The sequence below is a fragment of the Oreochromis aureus genome, linkage group 5 (assembly GCF_013358895.1).
Source record: "Oreochromis aureus strain Israel breed Guangdong linkage group 5, ZZ_aureus, whole genome shotgun sequence".
Taxonomy (NCBI): Eukaryota; Metazoa; Chordata; class Actinopteri; order Cichliformes; family Cichlidae; genus Oreochromis; species Oreochromis aureus.
This window is the reverse complement of record NC_052946.1, coordinates 12,896,188-12,923,951: the sequence shown is the minus strand read 5'-3', so window position 1 is coordinate 12,923,951 and position 27,764 is coordinate 12,896,188. Positions and strand designations below refer to the sequence as shown.

The following is a 27,764-nucleotide window of genomic DNA, read 5'->3' as shown; positions in this document are numbered from 1 at the left end:
TAAAACTACCGCCTTTTCCACGGGGAGACCAATTTCCATAGACCAGATGGTACTCAAACCTGGTTCTCACCTTACATGTCACAGTGCTATCACATTGCCAGTCTGAAATAAATAAATAAATAAATAAATAAATAAAATAAACAGAAAACAGAAAAAAACAACAACCGAGATTTAGAAAAAAAACATTTCAAACATGAGAATTTGAACTTGAAGGACCCCCTCAATTGAGGTGATCCTGACAGAGCTGTCGTTGAGTTGAGTTGGAGCTTGGGGCCCTCAACATGACCCTCTCATTATTAAAAAGAAACATCGCCAGAATGCAATAAAGGATGTGTATGTTGATTAAAATGTCCTGGGAGAGGACACATCGTATGCTCAGACCAAAATTACACAGATGAGTTCATTTTCCCATGCCCCGTACGAAGCTTTCTCAATGTTGCTCTGTGACTACCTTGTTTTGAAATTCTGTATTGTTGCAACATTATATCTGCTGCTGCAGAGGTCCACACTCTCAAATGGACCCATCATAAATAGGTCAGGGGATTCCCAGTCCTATTCCAAGCAAGTGAGTGCCTACACTCATGCAAATAATAAGCACAGGCTTATAACGTCACCACTATGGAATTGCAGATAAGAGACAGGTTACAAGTGACTGTAGACAGATTTTCCTCATTTACCTTTCCGGGCAATTCATTTGGTTATTTATGCTATCATAAATCCACTGCGCCCAAAGGAGTGCGTCCCAGACAGCGAGCTTTACTGCCCTGAGTCAGGCCTCTCAGGCAATCAAATGATTACGCAAAACTCACCTCCTTATTTTAGTTTTAACTCTATTTCTAGAATCCATGACAAGTTGTCAGTATATATATTTTTATTTTTTACTAACACGGTAACATTCTTTGAGGAATTAGAAATGTTGTTTCTGTATGTTTATCTTTTTAAAAGTTAAAAAAGGCTCTGTGTCCTGGCTGTAACACATAATATGCCTCAAAATGAGGCAAACCTGGCCATTTTGATTAGTGAAGCTTTGGAATGGCTTTAGTTTGGCCCTGGAGCCTGAGAGACCATATTTAGGTAAAATTTATCCCCAAAGCTCGAGCGCACGGTTACTGGCTGACAGCCTCAGCGTGGTATCTGAGTTTACTATATATGGGCAAAGCCAGGCAGAGCGAGAGCTGCACCCGCTTCCGTGTTTGTGTATCAGGGAGGGTAGTGCAAAGCCACGGGCGCTTTTCTGTCTTCACTGTTTCATTCATCTGGAAGAGAAAGGCCAAGCCAGAGGCAGCGGAGAAAAAATGCCGTATGAACTGAGTAAGTCTGTCTCATTTCTGTGTCAGTAGCAGGGCGGGGAAAAAAAGGAACAAGGCTCTTACTTCGCGTGACACTAGTCGGCAGATCTGCTAGTCATCCAGGTAGCAGCTAGCTAGCCTCGCCCATAGCTGCGTAATTTTGACACTTCATCCCACACAAGAAAGACCAAAAAAAAAAAGCTCCGCACATGCAACGATTCTGGCAGGTGTAGTGCGCACCTGTGTTTGGAGAGCACGGCGTGTTGTGCAGATGTTTTGGCACTCAGTGCAGCCGCTTCATGCCACAGCCAGTGGCTTTTTAGTTAGCTAGGTTGCTAGCCTCAGTCAGGAAATAGTTGTGCTCCCATTGCTTTGTTATGACATGTCCACACAGAGGCTGTCTGCCAGTGAAGCACCGAGGAAGTACTGAAGTACACATTTGTCGCTGCTCGAATGTCCTAACATATTTAACGCTACATTTTTTCATTGAATCAGTGGGAAAAATAAATGGCAAAAACATGGCAGTGATTTATTTATTTATTTTTGGTCTTTCAAGGCACATTCAAGTTACAACCGTGTAGTTACTGCATAAGGCAGGATTAACTCGTGATGTATTCAAAAACCATTATGAGCAAGCAAAAGTGTACTAGTACTAGTGCGTTTTGACCTGACCATTTTTGACCTGAGAGTTTGTATCTCGTTTACTTTATTACAATGTTATGTAAAAATTATGTAAAGCAAAGTGTTGGTAAATTTATAATATAAAACTATAATAAAACATTTTAAATACTAATATTTGAAAGTGCTGTATAATTAAAATTGTGCAATTATATAAAAATCGGTACACTTATTATAAAACAAGACCCATCAACATAAACCTTACTGAATGGATGCGCTGTACTTAAAAATGTGTAACTAAACAAAAGCAAATGCTTTAATTACAAGCAGTTACTTGTATTTTTTTTCTTTAGTAATTTACAAAGTAGAAAAATCACCCATATAATGATCAGCAACAAATCCAGTCTTGTCTTTTAACAGTCTTCTAGCATAGTTGGTGTCAAAAAAGATGGCCCAAATTTTGAGGAAGTGCACAGAAGAACATAATCTAGTTATGTTTTATTTTTGTTACTCCTTAAAGGTTGAAGTGTGAAACGCTTTGCGTTCAGGGGAATTAATAAGGAAGGTGAAACTGCTTGGTAGACCAATAGGAATAGACTTGGCTGTGTGGTCAAAGTGTCTGTGATAATCAGTAAGGTACCTGAAACCAGCTCCACTTTAAGTCCTATGGATGACTAATGAACGACTAGTTGATACAGAACACTTCTGTTAGTAATAAAATCTGCTATCTGAAATGGCAGATTTTGTTCCCAGCAGATAAAGGATGTGCAGTGCAACACTTTTTGTATTTGTTTAACACTGTCTGCAGTGCATTAATTGATCTGTTTTCCACATCTTTAATTTTATTTTCACTTTTTTCAGAACGTGTGTTTGCCAGTCTCCCACAGATGGAGAGGGGAGTTGCAAAAGTGATCGGCGGTGATCCCAAAGGCAACAACTTCCTCTACACCAATGGGAAATGTGTCATCATCAGGAACATTGAAGTAATTTTTTAAAAAAAAAGAAAAGAAAAAAAAAAGTCTTAAAGTTGTATCAACATGATGCTGATTTATTTATTCATTTGTATTTACAAATCTACTGGCTATGATAGAATCTACTGAATGAGAATAATAACCACATAAAATGTACAACATCAAAAGCTAGCAGCCACATCAAAGACACCATTTCACTCTACTAGTGGTTAGTTTTGTTTGTTGCCCTCCTGCTGCACCCAGTATTTTTGGGCGTGTTCAGTATCGTGCCCTTGATATTCTCTGAAATCTGACCATTATGCTAACAATTACTGTTAGCATAATGGTGTCAGTTAGCACCTAATCTAGAAGTAGCTCAGGATAGGATTTCAGCTTGTGGTTTGCTTACCAATGTTCTACCTAGATTTTGTTTTGGCTTTGATTTTTTGATTTTTTTTGATTTTTTTTCTCTTTGGGGTTGTGGTTTTTTTTTTTTTTTTTTTTTTTTTTTTTTTGGGTTTTTTTTTTTTTTTTTTTTTCCTTCGCCAACACTAATTGTTGATTAGATGTTTGGGTTTAAGTGACCAATTGGAAAAATGCTCATCATCTCTATACATCTAAATCTGTGTAATTTAAATGCTGCTTGCTTTAGTAGTGAACCACCTATTTGCCATTTGTGAGCTAATCTTTCCATTTTTGTGTTTTTTTTTAAGAACCCAGCTATTGCAGACATTTACACTGAGCATGCCCATCAAGTTACTGTTGCGAAGTATGCACCCAGTGGATTCTACATTGCATCTGGAGGTAAAAGAGAAAAATACATTTGAACATTTGCAAGAAAGAGTTTGTAAACCTACTGGAATTTACTGATTTTTATCTAAAACATAATTAAGGATGAACACCATTAGAGTAAACAAACAACTGCTGTGCTTCTGACACTCAGTAACCACTCACAGTGCATGCAGAAAAAAGAGAACTCCTTCTGCCGACTCGGCGCTTGGACCATTTTTGCAAACAAGCTCAATTTTTGTCTTTTTGGCATCAAAAAGTTAACTCAGTAGTGTGTGTGTGTTGTGTGTTTCTTGAAGTGGTGTTCTGCCCTTGGGTTCTTTTACGCTTTATTGAATGAATATTCTAGAATCCTCACTCCCAACAGTGTAGCACCATTCCTGATATCCTGTCAAATTGCAGATTGCGCACCTCTCCTCCAGTTTCATGCACTTTTGTAATGCCCCTTGCTAAGTTCCTATGAAAATTGCTGTTAAGACACAGTGCACATGAAACAGTTTTTCCTAGGAAGAGTAGATTGTGATTTATGGACATTTAGGGACAAGGCTTTAACTGAAACATCTGAGTCCAAGTAGGTTTTGGTGATGTTATTAGGTTAATTGACTTTAATTTATTTTTTCCAGCTTGCATTGTGAGTTATTACTTAAGAAGATGTGCTAAATTAAAACTTGTTTTTAAATGGATTTTGTCAGATTTTGTGTAGAATTTGGACTATAATGAAGGTCAAGCTACATTTTATCAGTAGTCAATGCAAAAATCCTGGTAAAACTGTGTATTCTCATAGTTTCCACAATAATGTGACTACTATGTAATCATGTGGCTTTTTATATCCGTTAGATGCATCAGGAAAGATCCGTATCTGGGACACCACCCAGAAGGAACACATGCTCAAGTATGAGTACACCCCGATTTCAGGGAAGGTGAAGGACATTGCATGGACAGAGGACAGCAAGAGGATTGCTGTTGTTGGGGACGGACGAGAGAAGTGAGTGTCAGGATTTTTTGTGCGCTACACTGGCTACAAATTGATTCATAGTTTAAAATCAACCATGGTAACTGTCTCATGAGAAACTTCTCTTAAAGCATTCACACTGATTTATTCCCCCGTGGCACAAACCCACTGTTTGCTTTAGATATCAAGGTGATATGTTTGTGCACTTGTAGGACCAATGTTATTTATTAATTGTTTTTATTATTAAAAAGAACTGTTTACATCACTATTGTGCAGCTCAGGAAATCTAAACCTTCTAGCATGTACCTTTCTTCCTCTAATTCAAACCTGGATCAACTGTATCGGTGTTCACTTGTCATTGTAGGTTTGGGGCAGTGTTCCTGTGGGACTCTGGCTCATCAGTGGGAGAGGTTTCTGGCCACTCAAAATTAATTAACAGTGTAGACATAAGGCAGAAGCGCCCTTACCGCCTTGCCACTGCCAGTGATGACACCTGTGCCTCCTTCTTTGAGGGACCTCCCTTCAAGTTCAAGTTCACATTACGGGTGAGTTGCATTTGTTGGCAATTTGAGGAGCTTTAGTAAAGGGGTGTTTGTTCCAGAGTAATTAGAGCTAAGCTGGATTGTTTTTTTTTTTCTTTTTTCTTGGCTGTTGTTTTGCTGGACAAGTCTTAGAGAAAAGATGATCTGCTGACATGTGCTGGATTAAAGTGGTCAGAACAGCCAATGGCTAAATGTTGTCTTTGACTTGCACTGGTAACAAAGCGTTGTCCTTCAGCTTTCTAACTTTCTCTGGCTTTAATGTCTGTTGGCCATCTCAAATCTGCCACACTCTGTTGGTTTTTGACAATGTGGCCTTGTTTGCCTGTTTCCATATTACATAATCCACATCCCCCATAAATTCTTGGAGAGTGTGAGCTGCTTCCTACAACCAGGCACTAAGTGTACTGCAGACTAATTTATTTGAAGTTAATATAAAATCCAGTTGGTCAAGGTACATAAAACAGTGGATATATTTGTTAAATTTTAAAGTAAATTACACCTTGTATTCCTTTTAAGAATTGCATTATTGGCTTATTAGTGGGGTGTTATTAAATTAAAACAAAAAAAACAAACAAGAATTGTATTCACAGCTATTGATCCATGTCTTTGCTCTGCACATGAACCCTGTGCTATTTGTGTCATACATAAATTTTAAATCCTCAAAAATCAAGGAAACCATTTGTTTTCCTTAAGCCTGCATACTGGTCAGTCATGATGGTCTCAGTTGAGGAAGGACTGAGTTTCTGTTGCTCATGAAGATGACTAAGCCGTCTTCTTTTTTTTTTTTTTTTTTTTTTTTTTGTGCTTCTTCCTTCCTCACTTGTTTGAGACTATGTTAAGTCTACGCTAGGACTATTGAAAATACTGGATGTACTTTCAATGTTTGGTTTCCATTTATACACAAGACCAAATATTATGTGTCAAAATCAAACACTCATTTGATCCATAAAGTTAACTTCTATGTTGATTTCCTTAATTTTTTTTCCTCCCCGAAGGACCACGGCCAGTTTGTCAACTGCATTCGTTTCTCTCCAGATGGAAGTCGGTTTGTTACAGCTGGTGCTGATGGCCAGGTAGGTGTCTGTTATCATGTAAAACCTAAAATTTTTAAAATAACTTTAAGCAAAATGTGTACCAAAATGTTTTAAATATCCACAGATTTTCATCTATGATGGAACAACTGGTGAACGTGTTGGCTCCCTTGGTGGAGAGAAGGCTCACAAAGGAGGAATCTATGCTGTAAGTGTTTTTAGGTTAAAAAACAAACTCCAGTGAATAATATGGATGGGTACATTAACAGTCTGCCTTGTTTAAAGGATCAGTCCTAGTGTTTTACCTCTTTACTACAGTGTTAACTTACAGTCACTTGGTTAAATGAATGGCTTTTGTTGTTCTGGAGAGCCAACTATAATCAGATTTGGCAGTCTGCCTAGAGGAATTATGTGCCAATAGGAATTATGTACGCTATAAACCCTTCTGTCCTCTAGTCACTAATCTTTTCTCATTTTTCTTTGTTTTCTTTTCCACATAGCGTTGGTGTGTTTTCTTCTGTTGTTTAATGCCCATTCATAGGTTGCACAAACAGTGCTTACAGAATTTCTGTCTTTGCTCACGTGCATTCTGACATATTACGTTTCTGTTTTTTCACCCATAGGTCAGCTGGAGCCCTGACAGCTCTCAACTGATCTCTGCCTCAGGGGACAAGACCGTGAAGCTCTGGGATGTCGGTGCAACCACGGCTGTCACCACCTTCAACCTGGGCTCGGATGTGACAGACCAGCAGCTGGGCTGCCTGTGGCAGAAAGACCACCTCCTCAGCATCTCCTTGTCAGGATACATCAACTACTTGGACAAGAACAACCCCAACCGGCCCATACGCACAATCAAGGTCAGCCTCAAGAATTAAAGGATGCTATTTCTGGATAGAATTAGTGATTTGAAAATGATGATAATGGCAGTTTTGTTAGGTTTTTAACTGTGTTTGAGCTTCTGAAATACTATGGAAATTACAGTGTCATAGTAGAAACATTTGCCAGTGTTTGAAAACAAAACTTGGCATCTGTTAAATGTAAATCGGCATCAATATTTGCATAGCGATGGTTCAAACTGCATGCCTAAAAGTGCAAATGCACACTGCAGATCCTGCTTTACTGCTTGTTTTCATACAAGTTGTGTTTTTTTTTTTTTTTTTTTTTTTTTTTTTTTTTTTTTGTTGTTGTTGTTTTTTTTTTTTTTTTTTTTCAAATGGGAAGAGAAATTGGTTTTTAATGATGAAAAAGCAGTGTGCTTAACATTTACACATGGAGGGTGTCGGTGTGAGGAGGCTAGAAGTGTCTTGTGACACGTCTTCCCAATGTATCCATCATATACTTGTGTTGTTTAGTAGGTAAGACAGGAAAATAAATCATTACATCAACTTCTCACAGAAGCATCTAAATGTGGACTGTGGCTATTACAAAGATGAATGTTTTCAGTTCTCTATGCCGTCTTTCATTTGTGTGGGGAGGCAATACTGTAGTGTTAATATCTTGTGTACCTTTCCATATATCCAGATGTGTGCTTATTCTTTCTACAGGGTCATACCAAGTCCATCCAGTGTGTGACTGTTCACAAAAATGAAGGGCGGCCGTACATCTACTCGGGGAGTCACGACGGACACATAAATATCCTTTCAGCACTTACTGATTGTCGCTAATGACTGTAAAGGTCACTCAGTGGGACATGCGTAGGTGTCCTGTCCTGCATGTAAGCTCCAATCTTGCTCAATTGTTTTCAATATAAAAGAGGTTTGCGATGTTTTTCTATTTAACACAAGGTCATTACACACCTGTAGTGATAATGTAACGTGCCCTTTTTTCATTCATCAAATTTAATTGATTTCTATCAATGTAGATTTGAGTCATATTGTGCAGAAGCTGAGTTTTAATCAAAATTTTAAAAAAAAATCAAATTGTTAAAATAATTTGAGCTTTTTAAATTGAACAATTACATTTTTAAAACCTGAAGCAGCAGAACTTTCTAATGGTTTGCTTAAAAGAACCATAAATAAAAATATGGCCCATCTACCACTATTGAATAGCTCTTTAGAGAGCTTTGTTATTTGAATAGTGACGCAAGTTACAAAACAATTTTTTAGTTTTTGTTTTTTGCAGGCATTTCTCAGACTTGCATATTTGCATAGAGTAACTGCAGACATAGATAACGTTCCTTAACTTATCCCTCACATTACTGGGATGCAGAAACTGGAGAGAACGACTGCTTCTCAGGAAAAGGTCACAGCAACCAGGTTAGCAAGATCGTGACTGATGAAGCTAATGAGTTGGTGACGTGCAGCATGGATGATACACTGCGCTACACCAGCATCAGCAAGAAGGAGTACAGGTGAGGGGCCATGATGTGGCTTTATGAATAAGCTATTTTATTAATTATTTTACATTTGGTCTAGTAAACAGAAGTTTGTCCTTGATCAGGTGAAGGACAAGGTGGAAGGCTAAGAAAGTACATTCTTTAATGTATGCTTGCAGTTCAATTGTTCATAGTAGGAAGAAGGTTTTGGTTTGTTCTTGTTTTGTTTTTTTTAAGTTCTTCTTCCTCTCCTCACATAAATAACCTCTTTTGTTGGTTTCTAGTGCCTCTGATGTGGTGAAGATGGATTTCCAGCCTAAAAGTGTGTCAGTAGCAGCAGGTGGGCTGTCATTGGCTGTGTGCATTGGGCAGGTAATGTCTTTGCTTCAGTCATTACTGCTTGCATAAATCGGATCCAGTCATTCTTGCACTTGCAAGGTTGGTGATTTTTGTTTGTGGAATAATGACCGCATTGTTATTCATGGCTCTTTGTAGCTTGTCCTTGTGAAGGATAAGAAGAAAGTCTTCACATTGGACAATCTTGGCTATGAAGCAGAGGTTGGCGCTTTGCATCCTGGCGGCACCACCGCTGCAGTGGGCGGAGCAGTAAGTGGACACAGATAATCTCACCACATGTATACATTCGGTCAATGTTTGTTTGTTTGTTTGTTTGTTGGTTCCATTTAATAAAAACACACTATAGCTATCACAGAAAAGCTTGGTTGGACTCTGGATTAATTTTCTTTCTTTCTCCTTAGGATGGAAAAGTTCATCTGTACTCAGTTCAGAGCAACACTCTGAAAGATGAGGGGAAAGCTCTTGAGGTCAAAGGGCCCATTACAGACATGGCCTATTCGAATGATGGCGCCTATCTGGCTGCCATTGATGACAAGAAGGTTATCACTGTCTTTAACGTGGCAGACGGCTACTCGGTAAATATTTGCCTTTCTTAATCATCCTATCTTCTGTTTGCTGCCTGTTACAGTGTGTTTTTAAAAAAATATTAATTATTGTTTTTTTATGGTTGCCTCTTTTTTTCCCCATCAGGTTAAAAATGAGTTTTATGGACACCATGCCAAACCTGTGACTTTGGCCTGGTCACCCGATAACGAGCACTTTGCGACTGGTGGGATGGACATGCTGGTGTACGTCTGGACGGTTAGCGATCCAGACCAGCGGCTCAAAATCCCAGGTCGGTCTCGCAAGCAATCCACACTCGGCACATCTAAGCGTGATTTTAAAAAAGACTAGGAGTAACTATAGCTCAGCTAAATTTATACATTTGCTGTTGGCTCATTTCACGGAACCATGAAGAAACTGCATCTGATTACAGTTCAGCTGAACAAACCTGCATCGTTTTCAAAACCGTCAAAAAACGATTACAGGTTTGGTCTGATTTTTGCGCCGGGCACAGCAAAAGCTGTTAGAAAACCAAATGCTGTTAAGTAACCCCAAAACAACTTTCCTGTGAACTGTCAGAGGAAAGTTTACTCAAGAAAATATTTCACTGTTGAATAAGTGATACATACATACATACATACATACATACATACATACATACATACATTCATTCATTCATTCATTCATTCATTCATTCATTCATTTATACTTCAGATAAATGAATGGTTTGAGTGGCTTATGTCACATTTTCTGTGACAGCTTTAAAATATAGCCACCCTCTGTTTTACCATTTGAATACTTAGTATTGAATGTGCTTATTAACTGTGACTGCCGTAGATTCAGTGCTGAACTGTGAAGCTGTTTGGGTGGTGAATTCTAACAAATGCTTTGTTCAGTATAAATCTCACAGAAACTGCAAACTCTACTACTAAAAAAGAGCACTGATGCTTGGCTGAATGGACCCATAATAAAGACATTACAGATCAGGGCCGTCTTCCAGGAAGCAGGTTCAGCTAACAACTGAGTTTAACCCTGAGATAAGCAAAACCCAGTTATATATAATCAGTCATCTATGTACCAGGATGAGGATTACGATTCATGGCTTATTCATAAAACTCTAGTCTCAGTCTTTCTGGACAGTGATGCAGGTGTCCGTCACCCAGTTCCTCTGAAATATTTGCTGTGTGTTACTGTAGTAATCAGTGTTTAAATCAGACACAGCACACTGATCAATGATCTGTTGTTCTGTAATCAGTCAGTGATGGAAAATGCCGGTCACATTTGGAGATTAAAACTGAAAAATAACCATCAAAAAAGACAAACTACTTGTCAGAATATACAGACACTTCATTTTCTTTATGGTAGCTTCCATGATTATCAACAAACTGCAAAGCTTGTGCCTCTTTGGTGTCTTTACTTTATATACGTTGAGTACAAGACAGACTTTAAAAGAAGTGCATGTCCTGCAGAACCAGTGAAAATGTGTGACGAGGAGAAGGAATAAAAATGCTGTGCAGTCCCACAAAGAGACATCTGGTCATCACAGATAGCAGTGACTCTGAACTGGATCTGCAATTAGGGTTTGCATCTGGGTGCAGTTACACAGCGGGACTGTTACCTTTTTATTTTTCTTTCTTATTTTCAGTAAGGAATAAGCTTTTTAATATTAAATGTTTACTGAACAATTATTGAAAAGAGGGTAAAAAATAAATGAAATTATCCTAAACTGTTACAAAGTTTATTCATAAACTCAGTTTGCTGAATTTGCTTCTTAAAATTTAGGTGCAAAACCAGGCTTGATTTCTTAAAGAATTGTAACTCACATCTCAGTCAGTATGGGATGTTAAACAAACTAAACTTTTATTAAACCCAAGCTCTTTTAGTTGAAGATGGGGTTTTTTTTTTTTTTTTTTTTAAATTGCTGTGATGTCTTTGTTGCAGACTCTCACCGATTGCACCACGTTAGCGGCCTGGCTTGGATAGATGCTCACACTCTGGTCACCACCTCCCACGACGCCAGCGTCAAGCAGTGGACTATTACATACTGAGCTTCAAGCAGACAAACATCCACATCTCCAGGGACAAGGACTACTGTTGAATTTAATCTTTTTTTCCCCCCCTTTTCTTTTTTTTCTCCTTTAACTGTATTTTCCCTCTATAAAAAGTGTTCAGTGCTGTCTATAAACACCAAAATTGTAAATGATTTTGAGCGGTGAAAAAGGTAAAAAGGTACCACATGTGATCTGTTTAATGCAAATAACCTCAGCTTACAGAGAGGAAGCATGTAACAATGTGTGCTTTTAAAGCACTTTAAGCATGATGGACCCAAAAAAATATTAGTGAGCTCATCATTCCATGGGTATAAACTGTGGTTGGGGTCAATGCTTTCTGGCTTAAAGGAAGAACTATAATCATATTATTTTTTTTTTTTTTTTTTTTTTTTTTTTAATTGAACAAAAGTATGTCGGAAACAAATGAAACCTGTTGGTTACATTCCTGAAATGAGCTGTAACTGGTTCCAACTGCAATTGCCTGTCACTCTTTATTTTCGAAGTTTTAAGGTGGGTGAGTCTTTGCCTTTTGGCTTTGTCCTACGTTTCATACTTTGTGGTTCACATTTCTTCTTGTTGGACTGGGGAGCAATAATAGGAACCGAGAGAAGTATGTGTACAATCAAGATGCTGCCTGCTTAGTTGAAGGTTCTGTGTTGTTGCTGTGCGTTTGTCTGGGCTCTCATTGCTTGTCTCTCATAATTTTTTTTTCTTTTTTTTTTTTCTATGTCTTTATGCATCCACTTAAAGTGGAACAGACTCATTATTAATAATAATAAAAAAACTTTTTATGCATTTTTCTTGTCACGCAGTAATCCTTTTAAACACCTGGAGTTGTAGACTGAACTGAGAATTTTCAGCACAGCTTCATGGCAAACATGAATACATTGAACTGTAGATGTTTACTTAGAGGGGCCTCCTGAGTGACCGGAGCCGATGAACGTCTTTAAAGGGCGTTTCTGATTCAAATAATTTCCAGTCTCTTTTTTTCATAAATATAACAAAGCAGAGGTGATTGAAATGTTTCCTAACATATTTTCTCTCTGACCTGTAGTACCCTTTACACATCCCTATTATTTTACATTATTTATTCAGCTGTTTGATTAAAAAACAAGTCTACCTTCTTTAGTATAATAGAAGCAGATGGTACTTGCCTAGAGGTCCTCATGGCAACAATAAAAGCACATTATTATAGCAATAGTTAGAACAGAATTTTGTTTAATGTTCAATGGATTATTTAATTAAAAAAAATATTTAATTAATGAAAATAATACCAGGCAAATTCTAGCTCCCTGAAAACTGTTTATTGAGCCATAGCACACACAACTGAGATGATGTGCTTTTACTTTGTAATCGTCAAAGCTTGTAAAATCAAATTAAACTGATATGTTCCAATTTACACACAGCATAACAACTTCAGGGAGGCTTTGAGCTGTCACTTGAGAAAGCATTATGCCAAAAACAAAGGAAAAAGTTTAGACTTGAGAAAAAGAATTGTTGATGCTTACAAAGCAGGAAAGAGAAGGATAAACACGGTTATGACAACTGAAGTGAGAAGTATCTTCAAGAAATTCAAAGAGAGCCAAACAGTACAGAACAAGCCTGGCAGAAGTAACTGAAAGATATCAAAGGCTCTGCGAAGAAAACTAGTGAGAGATGTGTCTAAAGATCCCAGAATAACTGCCAAGACACCAGTGATTGACTTAGCCAAGTCAGGATTTGCAGTCTTAAGACAATCACTAGAACTCTGCACAGGAATGGACTGTGACGTTGCAGGCTAAGAAAAATTGCACTTTTGCAGAAGAACTGTGGGGATGCTTCAGTGTGTCTGAAACTGGAAATCTTGTCAAGATGGAAGGAATCATGAAAGCAGAAGCATATGTGAAATGTTTGAAAGAAAAACCTCAAGCAGTCGGCAGCAAAACTGAGTGAGTGTGTGCTTTGTCTTCCATCAAAATAATGACCATAAACATATATATCGCTTCTGGTAAAGAACTAAAGACCAAAGTAAACTGACATAAATCTGTGTGGTGAACTGAAGAGCAAGGTCCACATCAGAAGATCATCAAATCTGGAAGAGCTTGAGAGATCTGACAAAGAAGAATGAACTGGGGTTACTCTAGAGGTGTGTCTGAGACATGAAAACGACACCTAACAACAGCAAAAAGGATACACAAATGAAGATTAACATCATTTGGGCTAATAATTTTGACCATTGTAGTTTTTGTAGAATAATTTTGTTTCTGTGCACAAAGTTAAATAATGTAACCATCGAAAATAAAACTAGGATGTTTGGCACTTGGGAAATACTTAGAAAAAATGTATTGGTGGGCTAATAATTCTATCCTCATGTGTAAAGTAGGCCCGTGTCTCTCTAGCACATAGGGGGTGAAAAAAATGATCTGTCTATTTTCCAAGTTCACAGCGTACTCGCACGGCAAGGTGTCCTTTAGAAAGAGCAGTTTAAGAAAGAAACAGCTTGACTCAAACAGGTTTTGTGTTGGAGTGAGAAGGAGCTCAGCTGGACTTCTTGAAGCAACCTGCTAGAGAAAGGCAAATAAAAAGGCAAGTGAAATACTATACTATGAGATTAAAAACAAGAATAGTCAGGGAAATGTGTTGATTAAAAATGATGTAAAGTGCTGTAAAAGAGATGTTCAAAGGTCAGCGCTTGTTAAACCATTATTTTCTTCCAGCAGTAACATTATGTAATGCTATCAGGCCAATGATTGACTGAGTTCCTGTCTGAGCAGTGTCCTTTCTCTTTTCATGTCCAGCTTCAGCAAATTAAGTTATCCAACAGGCTCGCATGTGATAATGATTACTTTTTAATTACGTGCCTATGGCTACTCTGAATCTGCAGGGAAACCCCAGCACTGGACAGAGAGATTCTTAACAGGGTCTGGTGAGTTTACTCTCTCTCTTATGCTTGTTTATGTATTTTTTCTTTTTACAAAATGAATGCTGCTGTCGTCAGGGGAATGTTTGGGAACTTTCATGTTTTTTCCCACTTGTGGAAAAATACTTTGTTGACAGTGACATCGCAGTAGTAGCAACAGTTTTCTGTCGTGACTATGTGAAGTCAGTGGAGTAGAAAGCACCAGAGAGAATGATCTCAGAGATAAAACAAGGCTAGGACATGAACTTTGTGTTGTTGGCACAACTTTGGCTTTAACTGTCTACCAAGTTATCAGAGCACATGAAGAGATGTAAACCGGGGGAAGTATTACTGAACTGGCAGTCTTACACGATATATATATGTATATATATATCCAGTCCATTTATGTTTGCATCTGCTGTTTTTTATCTTAATATATCCATATCTGTCATATTATATTGTACATTATTGCAGTACACTTTGACTGAGCACATTTTAACCCCAGTGTGTAACATGCAATGTATAAAATACACAAGACATCCTAGGTTCAATATTTTTGTTGTTAAAATAAAAATTCAAGTATGAATTTGGAGGTTTGACGCAGTCTATGGATTTTTCCCCTCCTGGAAGGTCCACACCCCCCCAGGCAATCTAATACTTGTGTTACCTAGACTCCCGAGCTGAGAAAAGCTGTCCCAAAGGGGGTGTTCAGCTTACAAGCCCGAGTTTCATTACTCAGCCGTATCTTTTTTCCCACGGCAGCTATTGACCCAAATGTTTCTTTAGGACAGTTTTCAAAGCAAAAAAAAGAAAAAAGAAAAAAAGAGTTGTTGCTTAATTCTTCAGTCATGTGCTGCTGCTGTAGAGCCTGTACTTTGCAATTTTGTTAAAAAAAAAAACTCACGTGATTCACATATTTGCATTATAAATAGTTGTCACAAGCTGTTTAAAAATGTAATTACTGTGAGGTTGAGGGAGAATAAAGAAGCCATTGAAAAAGCCAGTGAAAAAGAAGCCATTGAAAAAGCTGCCTGAGGAGATTTTTTTTTTTTTTTTTTTTTTTTTTAGGATTAAACACTAAAACTGCAGCATGTTATGGTTCTTTCTGCCTGCAAAATCAGGTTTTTCTTTTTGGCGTTGCAATATTATTGTTGCTGCTTTTGATAGCACGTTAGCCTCCGACATGTCTCTGTGGAATACTTTCATCTGAATGTTCACGTTACCTGAACAGCCAGTGGTCTCGCTCTCTCATCCTAGGTCTGTTCTGGACTTTGGATTAGTGTGTTCGTGAATGGTTTGCTCCTCATTCTCACACAAGTTCTAGGAATGTGGCCGAACAATGTGGTGTGTGGTTAAGCCGGATGACCACACTTCATTGTTCTTATATTTTGAGAGACAAGCCTTTATCAGCATGGTATTTGCACATTTGCATTTCCAGCGCCTGGATGGGATTTACTATATACCAAATTTCATGGTGAGTTCCAGGATCTCGATCTTGTCTGACTGCAGTATTTTCATGCATGAAATGAAGGAGAAGGCTTATGTTCCTTTTTCCCAAACACAATAGATGGTACTAAAATGGTTCCAGTGAGTTGCAGCGTGTTCCGGGTTTGAATCTCCTGGTTGTCATTTGTTTGGACTTTGTTAGACTTCTGCTTCTCCCATTGCTGGTGTTGGTTTCCTGTAGTTGCTCCACAGTCCAAAGACATGTGAGAGTCACTAGCTGTAGGTATGGATGTGGACCCTGGACCTAGGGCTATGGAAGAAAGAGGACACTGATCTGCAAGTCTGTTTGTTTTTATAGAATCCTTACCTTTATGTCGAAAACCAAAATATTTCTGTTAATTGTGACCTCATATTCTCATAGTTATGACCTACTGTATCAGAACTTTTTGTTTCATCAGGAGAGCTCATAACGGCGATTTCGTGTCTTGTAATTATGACTTTCTGTTGCATAATAATGAAATCCTTATTTGACTTGAATGTACTATGTGACAAATAAGAGACACAATATAGTCATGCTTTTACAATGCCTTTTCAGTATTATCACTTTATAATCTTTATAAATAGATTCTGAATATGAATATACTAGGGGGTTAGGGTTAACACAATGAGTATTAAAAAAAGAGTTTTCAAGAAGTCAAATATAGCTCTGGGCCTTTAGAAGAGATCAAATAAACCAAACTAAACTCAAGTGTTAATGCCAACATAGGATAACAATGTAACATAACTAACCAACTACTTAACAGACCCAAATCTAAAGTACCCAAAACTGACCTGGAAAAGCAAGAGACACAGGGGAGCTAACAAATTATCTAGTAAATGAGAAAACCCCCCAGTTAGTTCAGTAGTGATTTGAATGGTGAATAAAATATAAAATAGCCAGTGCACCTGCTATCCCACAGCATATAGGAGTTGGGTGCATTTTACCGACTGTGTCCGATTTGAATGCAGAGAAGTGAACTTAGTGATTGAAGACCTGAATTTCACTGCTTTGAACTTTGAACTTCAAAGTGTCAAACATGTGGATGCAGTTGGAAGTCAGACTTTAAACACCTGTAATCACATCTATGAGTGATGCCACCAGTTCCTGGAGTTCACCTGTGCTTTACTGCAGCAAAATGAAAAATGAAGCTACTTGTGCCACGATACAGTTGTGCAGTGGTTGTTGAGTTTACTATAGAATATAATGTAGGCGGTATGTTTGTGCATTTGTTGTGTATTTCACAGCCCTTGTTCTTCCCCACGGCATAAATTCTTTATTTAAAATCAATTCATACTGTGGAGCAGCTTGCTGGTTAATACGCCTTTTAATGAAGAAAAATGTGTTTCATCGAAACCCCCACCCCCTTTTTCGAGGAAGAGTTCTTTCTGTAAGTTAATCAAGCGTAATAAATTGTTATCACCATCCTCATGAAACTGTTCATGCTCTTATTAAGACAGGACAGTGGACAGATCAGTTATTGCTGTGTGTGTGTCTCAGTTATGCAGTAATACCAGCTAATACACATGCAGCGTATTTGTTCTTTTATCTGCAGTGTGGCTGATCTCAGATATGGAGAGGGAGGGAAGAACTCAAGGTTAATCATTTCTCAGTGCTGTTATCACAGTTATGTCTGGGAAATGTTTGGGGAGTATTCTCTTTGTATGCGCTGGATACGTTGCCTGAATGCTGGGTAAGTATATGCCCACAGTCATACTTTTTGTTAAAAACCATTTCTAACTCACATGTATCCACGGTGGGCTTTGATATGTTGACTATATTCACAACACCATGGCCTGTGTTGTTTTACCAAACTTTGTTTAACAGAGCTGAACAAGTCCAGTAAAGTTGTCTTTGTCGAGTCATCTTTGCTAGATTGCTACATCGCAGTGTGTTATTGTGCAAAGAAAGTGGCTTGCACAGGTCGCCTTTTTAGTCACTTTTCTGTTATATATAAGACAGCATAACTTTATTTATTGACAGCAGTTGTTTTTTATCTGGGTATAGGATGTACCACATACAAAAATCGTGGAGCAAGGTGCATATCTTTGAAAGCCACTACATGGGGTCTGGGTTTTATAAGCCGGAGAAAGATTTTGCTTTGATGAGGTGGTGTTTCACCCACAGCACTGCACTAATTGAGAGTTATGGTGTAGAATCTCAGACAAACACCCTAACAGTCACGCTGCTAAGGGTCACTATGTGGATTTGTTTTTGCTTGTTATCTATATGGGTGGCTTCCAACAGCGCAGAACATCATTAAAAGGCAAACAGTTTGAAGTCCTTGTACAAACCGTTTCAACCAACTAAAAACATTTTCTGAAACAAGACGGACTCGTTTGATGCTTGAACGAGCACATTTCCCATTGCAGATACAGTCACCTCATGAATTTTGTCTCATGCCTGATGAAACTTTCAAAATGCTAAATGTGTTAGCCTTTACAGCCATTTATTGTTGAAGAAATACACCGTAAAACATAAATCATCCACTCAGGCTGGCAATAAAATTAATCACATTTATTACTTTATAGCTTCCAGATCACTAATTTGACCTCCTGATCAAACAGCTGATTTAATTAAAAAGTTGCAGTGATCCTTTGGGTAAAATCAGGTAGGTAAAACAAGAACAATCTGATTTGTCACACGTCTTCTTAAGAATTCAATCCACAGCTGTGGGTTTTGATCCTGCTCCCTGTGACTCAGAGTCCTGCTGGCTTTCATTTGCATCCAGTCAGAGACTAATTTACTTTTCAGAAACTGTCTGAATGCAAAATGTAATTAACCTTGAAGTCAGAGAGGAGTGCCATACAATATCAACTCCTATCAGTACTGCATGAATTACCTCTTTCTGGTTTTGTCTTTGGTTTGTTCAGAATCCCCAAAAAGCTTCATAAAAAGTACTCTTTCTTCCCCTTTCACCACCGTGTAACCTGTGGTGGATAAAACTTCGTGTAATTTTTTATTTAACCCTACCAGTTTTCCACTGCCCAATGATTGCGTGCTGCTGTTCTAATAACCACTAGGTGGCAGACTGAGTCTGATCAGTCAGCTGGTCTAGCAGTAGAAAACGACATTAAAGTGCACTTTAAATCAAGACCAGTGTTCCCCCTGTTGTTGAGCAACTGGGTAAAATCCCCTCAAAACTTCAAGCTGGGGGTAATATTTCACACTTTTGCAAGCCAGAAAGCCAGTTTGCTTTCTGGCTTACAAAGATGTTCTGCATGCCCGTACAAAGAGGTCATTTCCTTTTCAGCACGTTTCACTTAGTTTTCGGTTCCTCTTCGTCCTCATTGTGAAATGTGTCCCGTCTCCTTTCCATATAGACAACGTATCTCATATGATATAACATGGCCTTCTCATTTAAGGTTGCTGACACGTGAACATGGACGAACAAAAGGATGATCAGACTGACCAAGATGACAGCACTAACAACTCTGAAAAGAAGGTTAGTCAGATTAAGGCACTAATTCTTACGTAATTCTTTGTGTTGTTTTGGCATGAAAAATGTTATAATATAGACAATCATGTCTTTGTTTTATGGAGGAACAGCCCTGTCCTAATAGTACTATACAGACCTCTGGTTTCCCTGTTATTTGCTAGTATGTCATACATTAACCCGTTATGTTATCCGTGGACATTATATAGCTGTGAAGATACTGCACCTCAGTAAATATGTACACGACCTTTGTAACTGAAACACATACATTTCCAGCTTTTTCCCTAAGACCTGCTGCTGAAACTTGGAACCCCACTCTTTGATCTAAAATGACATCAGCTTTAGTGGTAACTAAAACTAAAATTATGTTGCAATAAAATCTGTCAGTGGATCTGCATATTTCATTACTTACTTTTATTTTTTGGCCAGTCCACTTCTGTAGAAACAGTGTTATGTCTAAAATGCATAGATTTGTGTGAGCTTTGAGGGAGTTTGCATATTCTCATTGTGCGTGTGTGGGTTCTCCCTGGGTACTCTGGCTTCCTCCCACAGTCCACATTGGATTAGGTTCATTGGCAGTTCTAAATTGTCCGTAGGTGTTGATGTGAGTGTGAATGGTTCTTGTCTTTTTTGTGTTGGCTCTACAATGGACTGGCAGTCTTTCTAGGGTGTTCCCCGCTTTTCACCCTATGACAGCTGAGAGCCTTAATCGGATAAACAGAAGACACTGGGTGGATGGAAATGTGCTTTGGGATAAACAGAATTTAATTGGTTCTTCTCTTTTATGTTTTGCTGGGTGTTCATTTTTCTTATTTTCTGACAAGTACTCAAATCACACAAGTGTGTGTGTTTGCTTGTTGCTGAGGACAGTGGCTGTCAAATGCTGTATAGGTCTCAAAGCCACTTGAGGAAATTTTGTCATTTGTGTATTGTTGTATTTATGAAAAGAAAAAAAATTAGTCGTGTTGGAATTTGCGCCTAACTCGTCACAGATACTACAAAGTGATTGTCACACTGAGCCCCTGAGTGAGAACATAGTTTAGGACAAATTCATGTTATATTTTCATATCCCTCTGTCTTGATAATAGAAGTGTTCATATCAAATAGCATGTTCACCCAAGCAAGATTTATCTTTGTAAATAGCTAGACATCCGATACCTCTCAATGACACTGATTATGATATCTACTATACCACTATACTACTAAGAAATATTGGCAAACACATCCTGCATTTAGTCCACCATCAGTGAAGGGCTGTGGGTTCAAATGTCTGTTTTTATTTTTGGTCTTCACTGTACATTTTTGAAATAAGTACCTGTAAGTAACTCATCCGCACCATTGTTAGTCCAACTCCCTCATGCACATATGTCTGTTTCAAAGTTTGTAAGATTAAGCTTTAAGGGGCTCTAGAGAATCCATTACCAAACAAAGGAAATGCATGGAAAGACATGCCGTTACACATACGTGAAAACAACTCTCAGCGTCACTGGGACATATTTTTAAGGGACTGTGGGAAAGATGCTACTATCAGTGAGTTTTTAACCTTTAAAAATATGAGATATCAATTTCCCCTATATGGCACTACTCCCTGGGTTTTTAGGCGATTGCTTGAGATTTTACTCTTTATTAAAAATATATAAGGATGACTTATACATGCGTATTCAAGGCTCGCAGTAGCCTTATGTATTCTGTTTCAGCTTCAGCTCATGCTTTTGCTTTTTGGCTCATCTCCTTTAACTGTGATGTGGTTTCCTTTACTTTGACTTCTTTTTCTCAGATAGCATTGTGGATCAAATGTAATTTCAAATGCTATCCAGAATATCCTTCCCCTCCCCTCTCCCCCACACCCCCCCCGTTTAGCTTATCATTATGAGCTGGAATCCTTACTTTTCCTTCCTTTCCTCCTCCTAAAGCTTTATCTACAGTCTACTACTCATTTTCTTTAGCTTTAATCACTGGCTCCTCATAGCTCTACTGCATCTTATCCTCATGGACTTGATAACAATACTGTGAATTCAGTTTTTTGGCTCGTCTTTGCAGCCTATTGGTCCAAGGTATAGGTTGGTACTTCATAGAAAAGCTTATCATCCTTCACTTAATGCTGCATGATGTTTTAAAATCTGTTTGTTGCTATAAAACAAATTAATTACACTTACAAAATGTGCACTTAAATCACACACTGGATCTTGGTGAATGAAATATTCAAGTTGACACACATTGTGTAACTTCTTGAGAAAAAAATCTCAACAAGTTTCGTCAGTGGAAATGAAAATCGTCAAACCTTTGATGACTGCATTTGAAAACACACCAAAAATCAGAGTTACACATGCTGATACAACTTGTGTCATAATATGTGGCTCACTAGTGCATATGTTGCCTGTATACACTCCCATCAACAGCCTGATAAGATGACAGCTGGTGTCCTTGGGGTTCTCCTCCTGTTAGACCTGGAAAAGGCCGTTAGTGAACTCTGTGAAGCTATTTGGTGTCTTTGGATGCACTGACTCATAATGTTCCAGAGATCCCCAATTGGATTCAGGTTTTGGGAAAGTGAGAGCCAGTCAGTGGTATCAGTGCGTTAATCAACCAGGAACCTGTATACTCTGGCCACAGTTGGCTGGAAATTGTCTTGAATTAGGAGAACCCAGGACTCACTGTACCAGCGTAAGGCCTGACGGTGAATCTGAGGTTTTCATTCCCATGCATAACAGCTGTCAGGGTACTGGTACTAACACATGGAGATCTGTGTGACCCTCCAAGGTTATGCTTACCTTGATCAATCAAGTTAAATGATATTGCAGGTAGCATAATGATTGGCACACCATCTCCAGACTCTTTCACATCTGTCACATGTGCTCAATGTGAGCCCGCTGTCATCTGTGAATAGAACAGGGTGCTAATGGCAGACCTGCCAGTTCTGGGGTTCTCTGGCAAATGCCAATCGAGCTGAATGACACTAGTTTGAGCACAGGCCTCATTACAGGAAATCAGGCCCTCATGTCATGCTCAAGGACTCTGATTCTCATAGTTTGGTCAGAAACATGCAGAAGTAGCCCACTGGAGGTCTTTTTGTGGTATTCTGGCGGTGCTTCTTCTGTTCCTCCTACACAGAGGAGCAGATCCTGGTGCTGTGCTGATGATGGTTCCACGGTTCCACGACCCTTCTCCTGGGATCTCTTTTACATTTTTGAGACTGTACGTCTTGCAGTGGCATGTATTAATGTGTCATCCTCGAGGAGCTGGACGACTTGTGCAACCCAGGCTGCTTGAACCATTTCAAGACACTAACAAAAAGCAAAGAGAAGAAAGAGATAAATAACCTAATAATGATAAAGAGAGAGCCATAGATTGTTGTTACCAAGTACGAAGTCATTCCCTATTTGGAGGTTGTGTTGTTGTTGCCTCTTCAGTGCCTCTGCTGTTGCCACTAGACTTCTCCGCTGGTTTATAGCAACATATAATAGCAAACACCTAGATTACCCCAGTATAGTCCCCAGAGGATGATTCCTAACATTCCTGGTCATTATTTAACCCTTTCTCTCCCGTAAACCTATACACAATAGAAATTCATGTTCTTCTATAACTCGTTTACTTAATATTTTACACAACCTTCTGATGGAGAGTGTAGCACCTTGCCAAGAGGATACTCGTAAAGTAAGTATGCAATAAAGTCTGCTAATCAAGTTTGTTCTCCTGATGGAAAATGGTTTCAATTTAATGATGTTATCTCCTTTCATCCTGTGCTACCCTGAGGGCAAACCGTTATGATTTTAACCCCTTTATTGGAATTTTTAAATTCTATCCTTCTCTTTTGTATTGAAGTGTTTAATGAGCTTCTTTCAGGTCATCACAGTTTAAGCCTTGATATGGTTTATTTCCTATTCCCATCCTCCTTTGTCATTTTCAGTAATAATACATTCAGTTGTCATGAGAAATGTATTTCACACAATGTTGACTTTGCACTAAAATGACACAATTGACAAAATAAAAAACAAAGCATGGATTTAAGAAGCTGTTTTCTTGGCATTGATGCCCAGAGTTACACAACTCACCCAGGGTTGAATTCCCTTGACTGAATCTGCCCTTGGCATTGATCAACACCAATGTGGAAAGGACTGCATGACTAGCATAATGTGTTCATGTGTGCTCTCTCATTAGCAGTCACTCACGGCCTGCCTGTTGTGTGCTGCCTTCTTTGGCTCCCTGGGCTCATCTTTCCTTTATGGCTACAACCTCTCTGTGGTCAACGCTCCTGCTCTGGTGAGTCAAACACTTGTTCTCAGCCTTTTTGCAGGGAACCACAAGTGATTTTGTATGTTTTCTTTGTGTGGTAATTAAACCTTTAGTACTCATCCATAAATATTGAATGGCAATGCTAAAACCAGGTTTTAATAAAGGTACAATTACAGAGATCCCCCCCATTAAGAAGAAATTATTCAAAATGAACACAGTATATCCCACTTATAGACACTGTTGTAGTCAGGCTTATCCCCAGTACAGTGATCATTTACAGGTAATATACCGATACATAATACCTTTAGGTATACTTTTTATATATAGGTATTATTTCCATGTGATTGCAGGACAGTCCCAGGGGAGTGTCCTGCTAGATTAATGGTTTCACAGTTTGTTTGGGCAGCTGAGAACAGGGGAGCCTAAACCTCCAGACCAAATACATATACTTATATTAAATATACTGTACACTACGCACTCGTTTTAAAACTCGTGGTGATCGGGCCTTTCAGGCAGTGGCACCATGGTTGTGGAATTCTCTTCCACTGTCTCTATGCTGCACGGACTCCATTGATTCTTTTAAAAAACAGCTGAAGACATTTTTATTTAGAAAAGCATTTTATTAATTTCCTCTTACGTTGCTTTTATTGTTTTACATTGCTATTTACTGTTACATTGTTTTACATTTCCATTTCTTGTGTTGTAAAGCACTTTGTGATTTTTTTTTATCTGTGAAAAGCGCTATATAAATAAATTTTACTTACTTACTTACTACATTTTAGAGTACTGTGGTAAAGTCTCACTCTTCGTTTCTTTATATTTTGCTTCCAAGGAGACAAGCTTTGTAAATTGCTCTTGTGTAGTAGTTCTTCAGGCTTTCTGGAGGTCTTTCAAAGTTTTTCTTTAGACATTGGGAGTTTTTTCAATGAGTTTCAGTCCAGTCCTTATACCTGACCATTTTCAGAGTAATGTTTTTTTCCTTTGTTTGTTTGTTAAGCCACTGAACACTGACATATTTGTGTCTGCACATAATAAACAACGTAGCAAAGAACCAATTTTAAATTATATCTTTTATGGAACTAGCAGCCTGTTGCAAACCTCATAATTTGTTCCCATTTCTTTTGTTGAATCTACAGAATATGTCAAGAATTACAAAGATTGACAGGCACGAAATAATATTTTTACACCAACAAGGTGATTCCCAAAGAGCTGTTAGTTGACAACTTGGCATAACTCGTCAAGGTGTGCTGTGTGTCTTTGAAAGATTTCAATAAACTGGACAAGTGGAGGAAAAGATAAAGTGGCAGACCTAAACTATCTGCAGCAGATGAACAGGATGTAAAAGTCATGTCCTTAAGAAACAGGACAAGAACTCCAACAAACACCTGACATGTGACCTAAAAGGCCTGATGAAGCTTCATCAGAAATGGTCTCAGTGGCTGTCAAGAAGCCATTCTTAAGGAACAAAAACAGGGAGAAAAAGGCAGAAGTATGTTAAGTTACACATGGACAGGACTGAAAATCAGTGGCAACAGGTCTGATGAAAAAGTTGATCCACCATGCAGTATCATCTGGAAAGCATGTGACTGGCAGCAGCTTCATTTTTCAGTACGACATTGATCCCAAACACACTGCCAATGCACTAAAAGCATACTTGGATAGAAAAATACACAGTGCAATACAATGAGTCATGAGTCTTCTTAGAGCTTGAACCTCAACAGCATTGAAGCAGTAAAGGTGGTCATACCAAATACTGACTTTCTAGCTTGTTAGAATTGTATGGACTCTGTTTTTGCATTATATACTGTGTTTCTATGTATTATTCAGTGCTACAACTATTTCAAATTTTCCAGCAAAAAATATAAAGAAATGAGGGGTTACTTTTGCAAAGTAATGTGTATCTAAAAAATACAACATGTGCAGCCAATGTTCTTGTAAGTTTACATTAAATGATTACAGAAAGCTCTTTTTATATTATATTCTCTGTTTAAATTTAACTCAATAACTTTAGTACTAAGGTCTCTCAACAAAGGAATCAAAAGAAATCATCTGATACATGCATTTAGAATTGCTTACTTATGTCCATATCTTCTGTGACTGGTGAAACAGAAATTGCATTTTTGAGTTGCTTTTATGTACAAGTTCAATTATGTGGTGCCACTTGGATGGGAAACGTTTTTCAGAGGTCATGCTTTCCAATCAGGCCGTTTGTTTGTTCAGAGGTAATTAGATGTCTCACAGGTTATATAATTAGTCTTCAAGCGCCACGACCTTCAGCTCTGCAGTTACACCTACACTAACAACTAATACTGCAGAAAACATAAAAACTGGTTGTCCAGCTTTTGATGAAAATTGCTGAAGCAAATATTAATTTGTGCCACCGTTCACTTAGAATTATGATCATGACTACAGCAGGAGTGGGTGAAGTGTACCCTCAAGTGGCTGCACTGGTGAAGAAATGAGTACAGTTTAAAGGGGAATCGGTCTTTAAAGCCTGTAAACATTTTTAAAATGAAGTTTACAGAAAAGGTTATTCTTACAAATACCATTTTAAACCATTTTTGTGATCATTACCATTTTACCATCACAATATTTTCAAGTTTATGGATTTATTAAGACACAGTTTAGTGTGATGCAACATAGTAACTTTGTTTTTAAAATCTAAAACCTTACCATTCCTTCTCTTAAGTCACAGGAAAACAGTGGATTCATGCACCACAGTTCTGGTCAGGTCACACTTCTGCTTTTATTGTCCCTGGATTGCTTTAACAAGCATTCATGATGCAAAACATGTCCAGTGAGGAAGAGTGATGAAATGGCAGGACCTGGCGGGGCTGACCTCAAGGTCTAATTGGCAATAGTAGTCTCTTGGAACAGTACTCCTATTCTGTGGTTTATAATATTTGTATTGAAAAAAAGGAGAGAGCCAGTGACCAAAAAATGCAAGTGCCAAAAGAAAAAAAAAAGGTGCAAAAATGCCCTCTATTAATATTTTACCCCCCGGTCAGAAACACAGAGAACCAAGGACAACTAGGACTGCTGTGCTAATCTGTCCTCAGTGGCAAAACGTTTCCCAGATGCCCTTATTAAGTGTCCCTTTTCTTTCACACTGACTTTCTTTTCATCCTTTGTGAAATAGCCAAAACATGTGCTGATGCATCTGCAAAAGACATCCATATCTATGGAGGTCCTGAGGTGGAAAACACAGTGACAAACACCAAAAATGTACAGTCTTCTGTTACAGGCCAAATAAGTGCCAAATTAAAATAAACACATCATTAAAGAATGTGTCATCATTACTGAATACATAGTTAATTATATGTATCATTTTGTGGTATTTTCACTGTAAATAATAGTCATAAAAAGGCAGTAAAACACACAGTGAGGCTGAGCTGATGTCATCAAGTTTGCTGCTGGTTCACTGTGAGCTGTTGTTTCATGTTGCTTCTTGAACACAAAACAATCTGGAAAGATGTTAAAATCATTTTATTTTTTTGTAGTACAATTCCCAAGCTTAGATTAAGGAGCTGTAATTTAGAAAGCTGATAAAAACTGAATTCAGTCTGCTTTATATTTTAAATTAAGCATAATATTTTGTTTTACAGTGTACTTTCTGACAGTTCAGTGTAATTTCACATTTTGATACCGCTCTTAACAGTGTCCATATTTTAAAATAAATTTGAAAATAGAAGATTGACCTTATATGGGAATATTTTAACAGAACAGATTCATATGATGTATTTCTCAGTATGCCTTCAGTACATTAGGAGTCCTCCAAACAAGCTTGAAAACAATATATAGGGGGCGGTAGTTGTACGCTTACCAAGAGCCTGCATATTTTGTCACAGTACCTCTGAAAAATAAGAGGAGCAGAGCACAGTTTATGAACAATGCATTCTTTGTCTAAACAATGACAATAATTTTCCCACTGTTTTTTATTTCAGAATGCAAAGTTTTGAAATGTTGTTTTCTTGTCAAGGACATCATTTTATTATGTTCTCTAGGATCTGCTATGCTACTATCCAAGTGGATTATTCTTTAAACACTGTACATGCATGACCTTCTACATATCCTCCAAATTTCTTAGCGGCAGGCTATAACTGAAATTGCTTTGCTTTCATTAAAAAACATTCTGTTCACCCTGGATTTAGGCTGTGCGAGACTTCATAACAGGCTGGTTTTATTTGCACCTTAAGGGCTTCATTCCCAATATTTCAAATCGTTCACTTCTCTATACTTGGTAGAACTCAACAAAACACAGCATACATACTCTTAAGGCTTTCCTTTTTAACAATTTG

General features: G+C 38.1%; 2 protein-coding genes across 7 annotated transcripts in view; both read left to right on the top strand.

Moving 5' to 3' along the window:
• Nucleotides 1-1,164: 1,164 nt before the first annotated feature.
• Nucleotides 1,165-12,231, top strand: wdr1 (WD repeat domain 1). Its single transcript, XM_031747780.2, has 15 exons — nucleotides 1,165-1,311; nucleotides 2,769-2,890; nucleotides 3,571-3,661; nucleotides 4,484-4,631; nucleotides 4,963-5,143; nucleotides 6,136-6,213; nucleotides 6,299-6,379; nucleotides 6,795-7,028; nucleotides 7,716-7,803; nucleotides 8,365-8,521; nucleotides 8,770-8,857; nucleotides 8,981-9,091; nucleotides 9,244-9,417; nucleotides 9,533-9,677; nucleotides 11,327-12,231. The coding sequence occupies exons 1-15, from the start codon at nucleotides 1,296-1,298 to the stop codon at nucleotides 11,431-11,433; spliced, it is 1,821 nt and encodes a 606-aa protein (XP_031603640.1). The 5' UTR covers nucleotides 1,165-1,295; the 3' UTR covers nucleotides 11,434-12,231.
• A 1,988-nt stretch (nucleotides 12,232-14,219) lies between these two features.
• Nucleotides 14,220-27,764, top strand: part of slc2a9l2 (solute carrier family 2 member 9, like 2) — an 88,049-nt gene continuing 74,504 nt past the window's right edge. For 2 of the 6 annotated variants that reach the window (XM_031747805.2, XM_031747808.2), the window contains exons 1-3: nucleotides 17,353-17,490; nucleotides 19,163-19,242; nucleotides 23,392-23,493. In XM_031747805.2, coding sequence (XP_031603665.1) covers nucleotides 19,180-19,242; nucleotides 23,392-23,493 — 165 coding nt within the window. In that variant the 5' untranslated portion in view covers nucleotides 17,353-17,490; nucleotides 19,163-19,179. Of the gene's footprint in view, nucleotides 14,342-17,352; nucleotides 17,491-18,901; nucleotides 19,035-19,162; nucleotides 19,243-23,391; nucleotides 23,494-27,764 lie in introns of those variants that run through there. The other 4 variants (XM_039612289.1, XM_031747806.2, XM_031747807.2 and 1 more) reach the window with 4 other exon arrangements.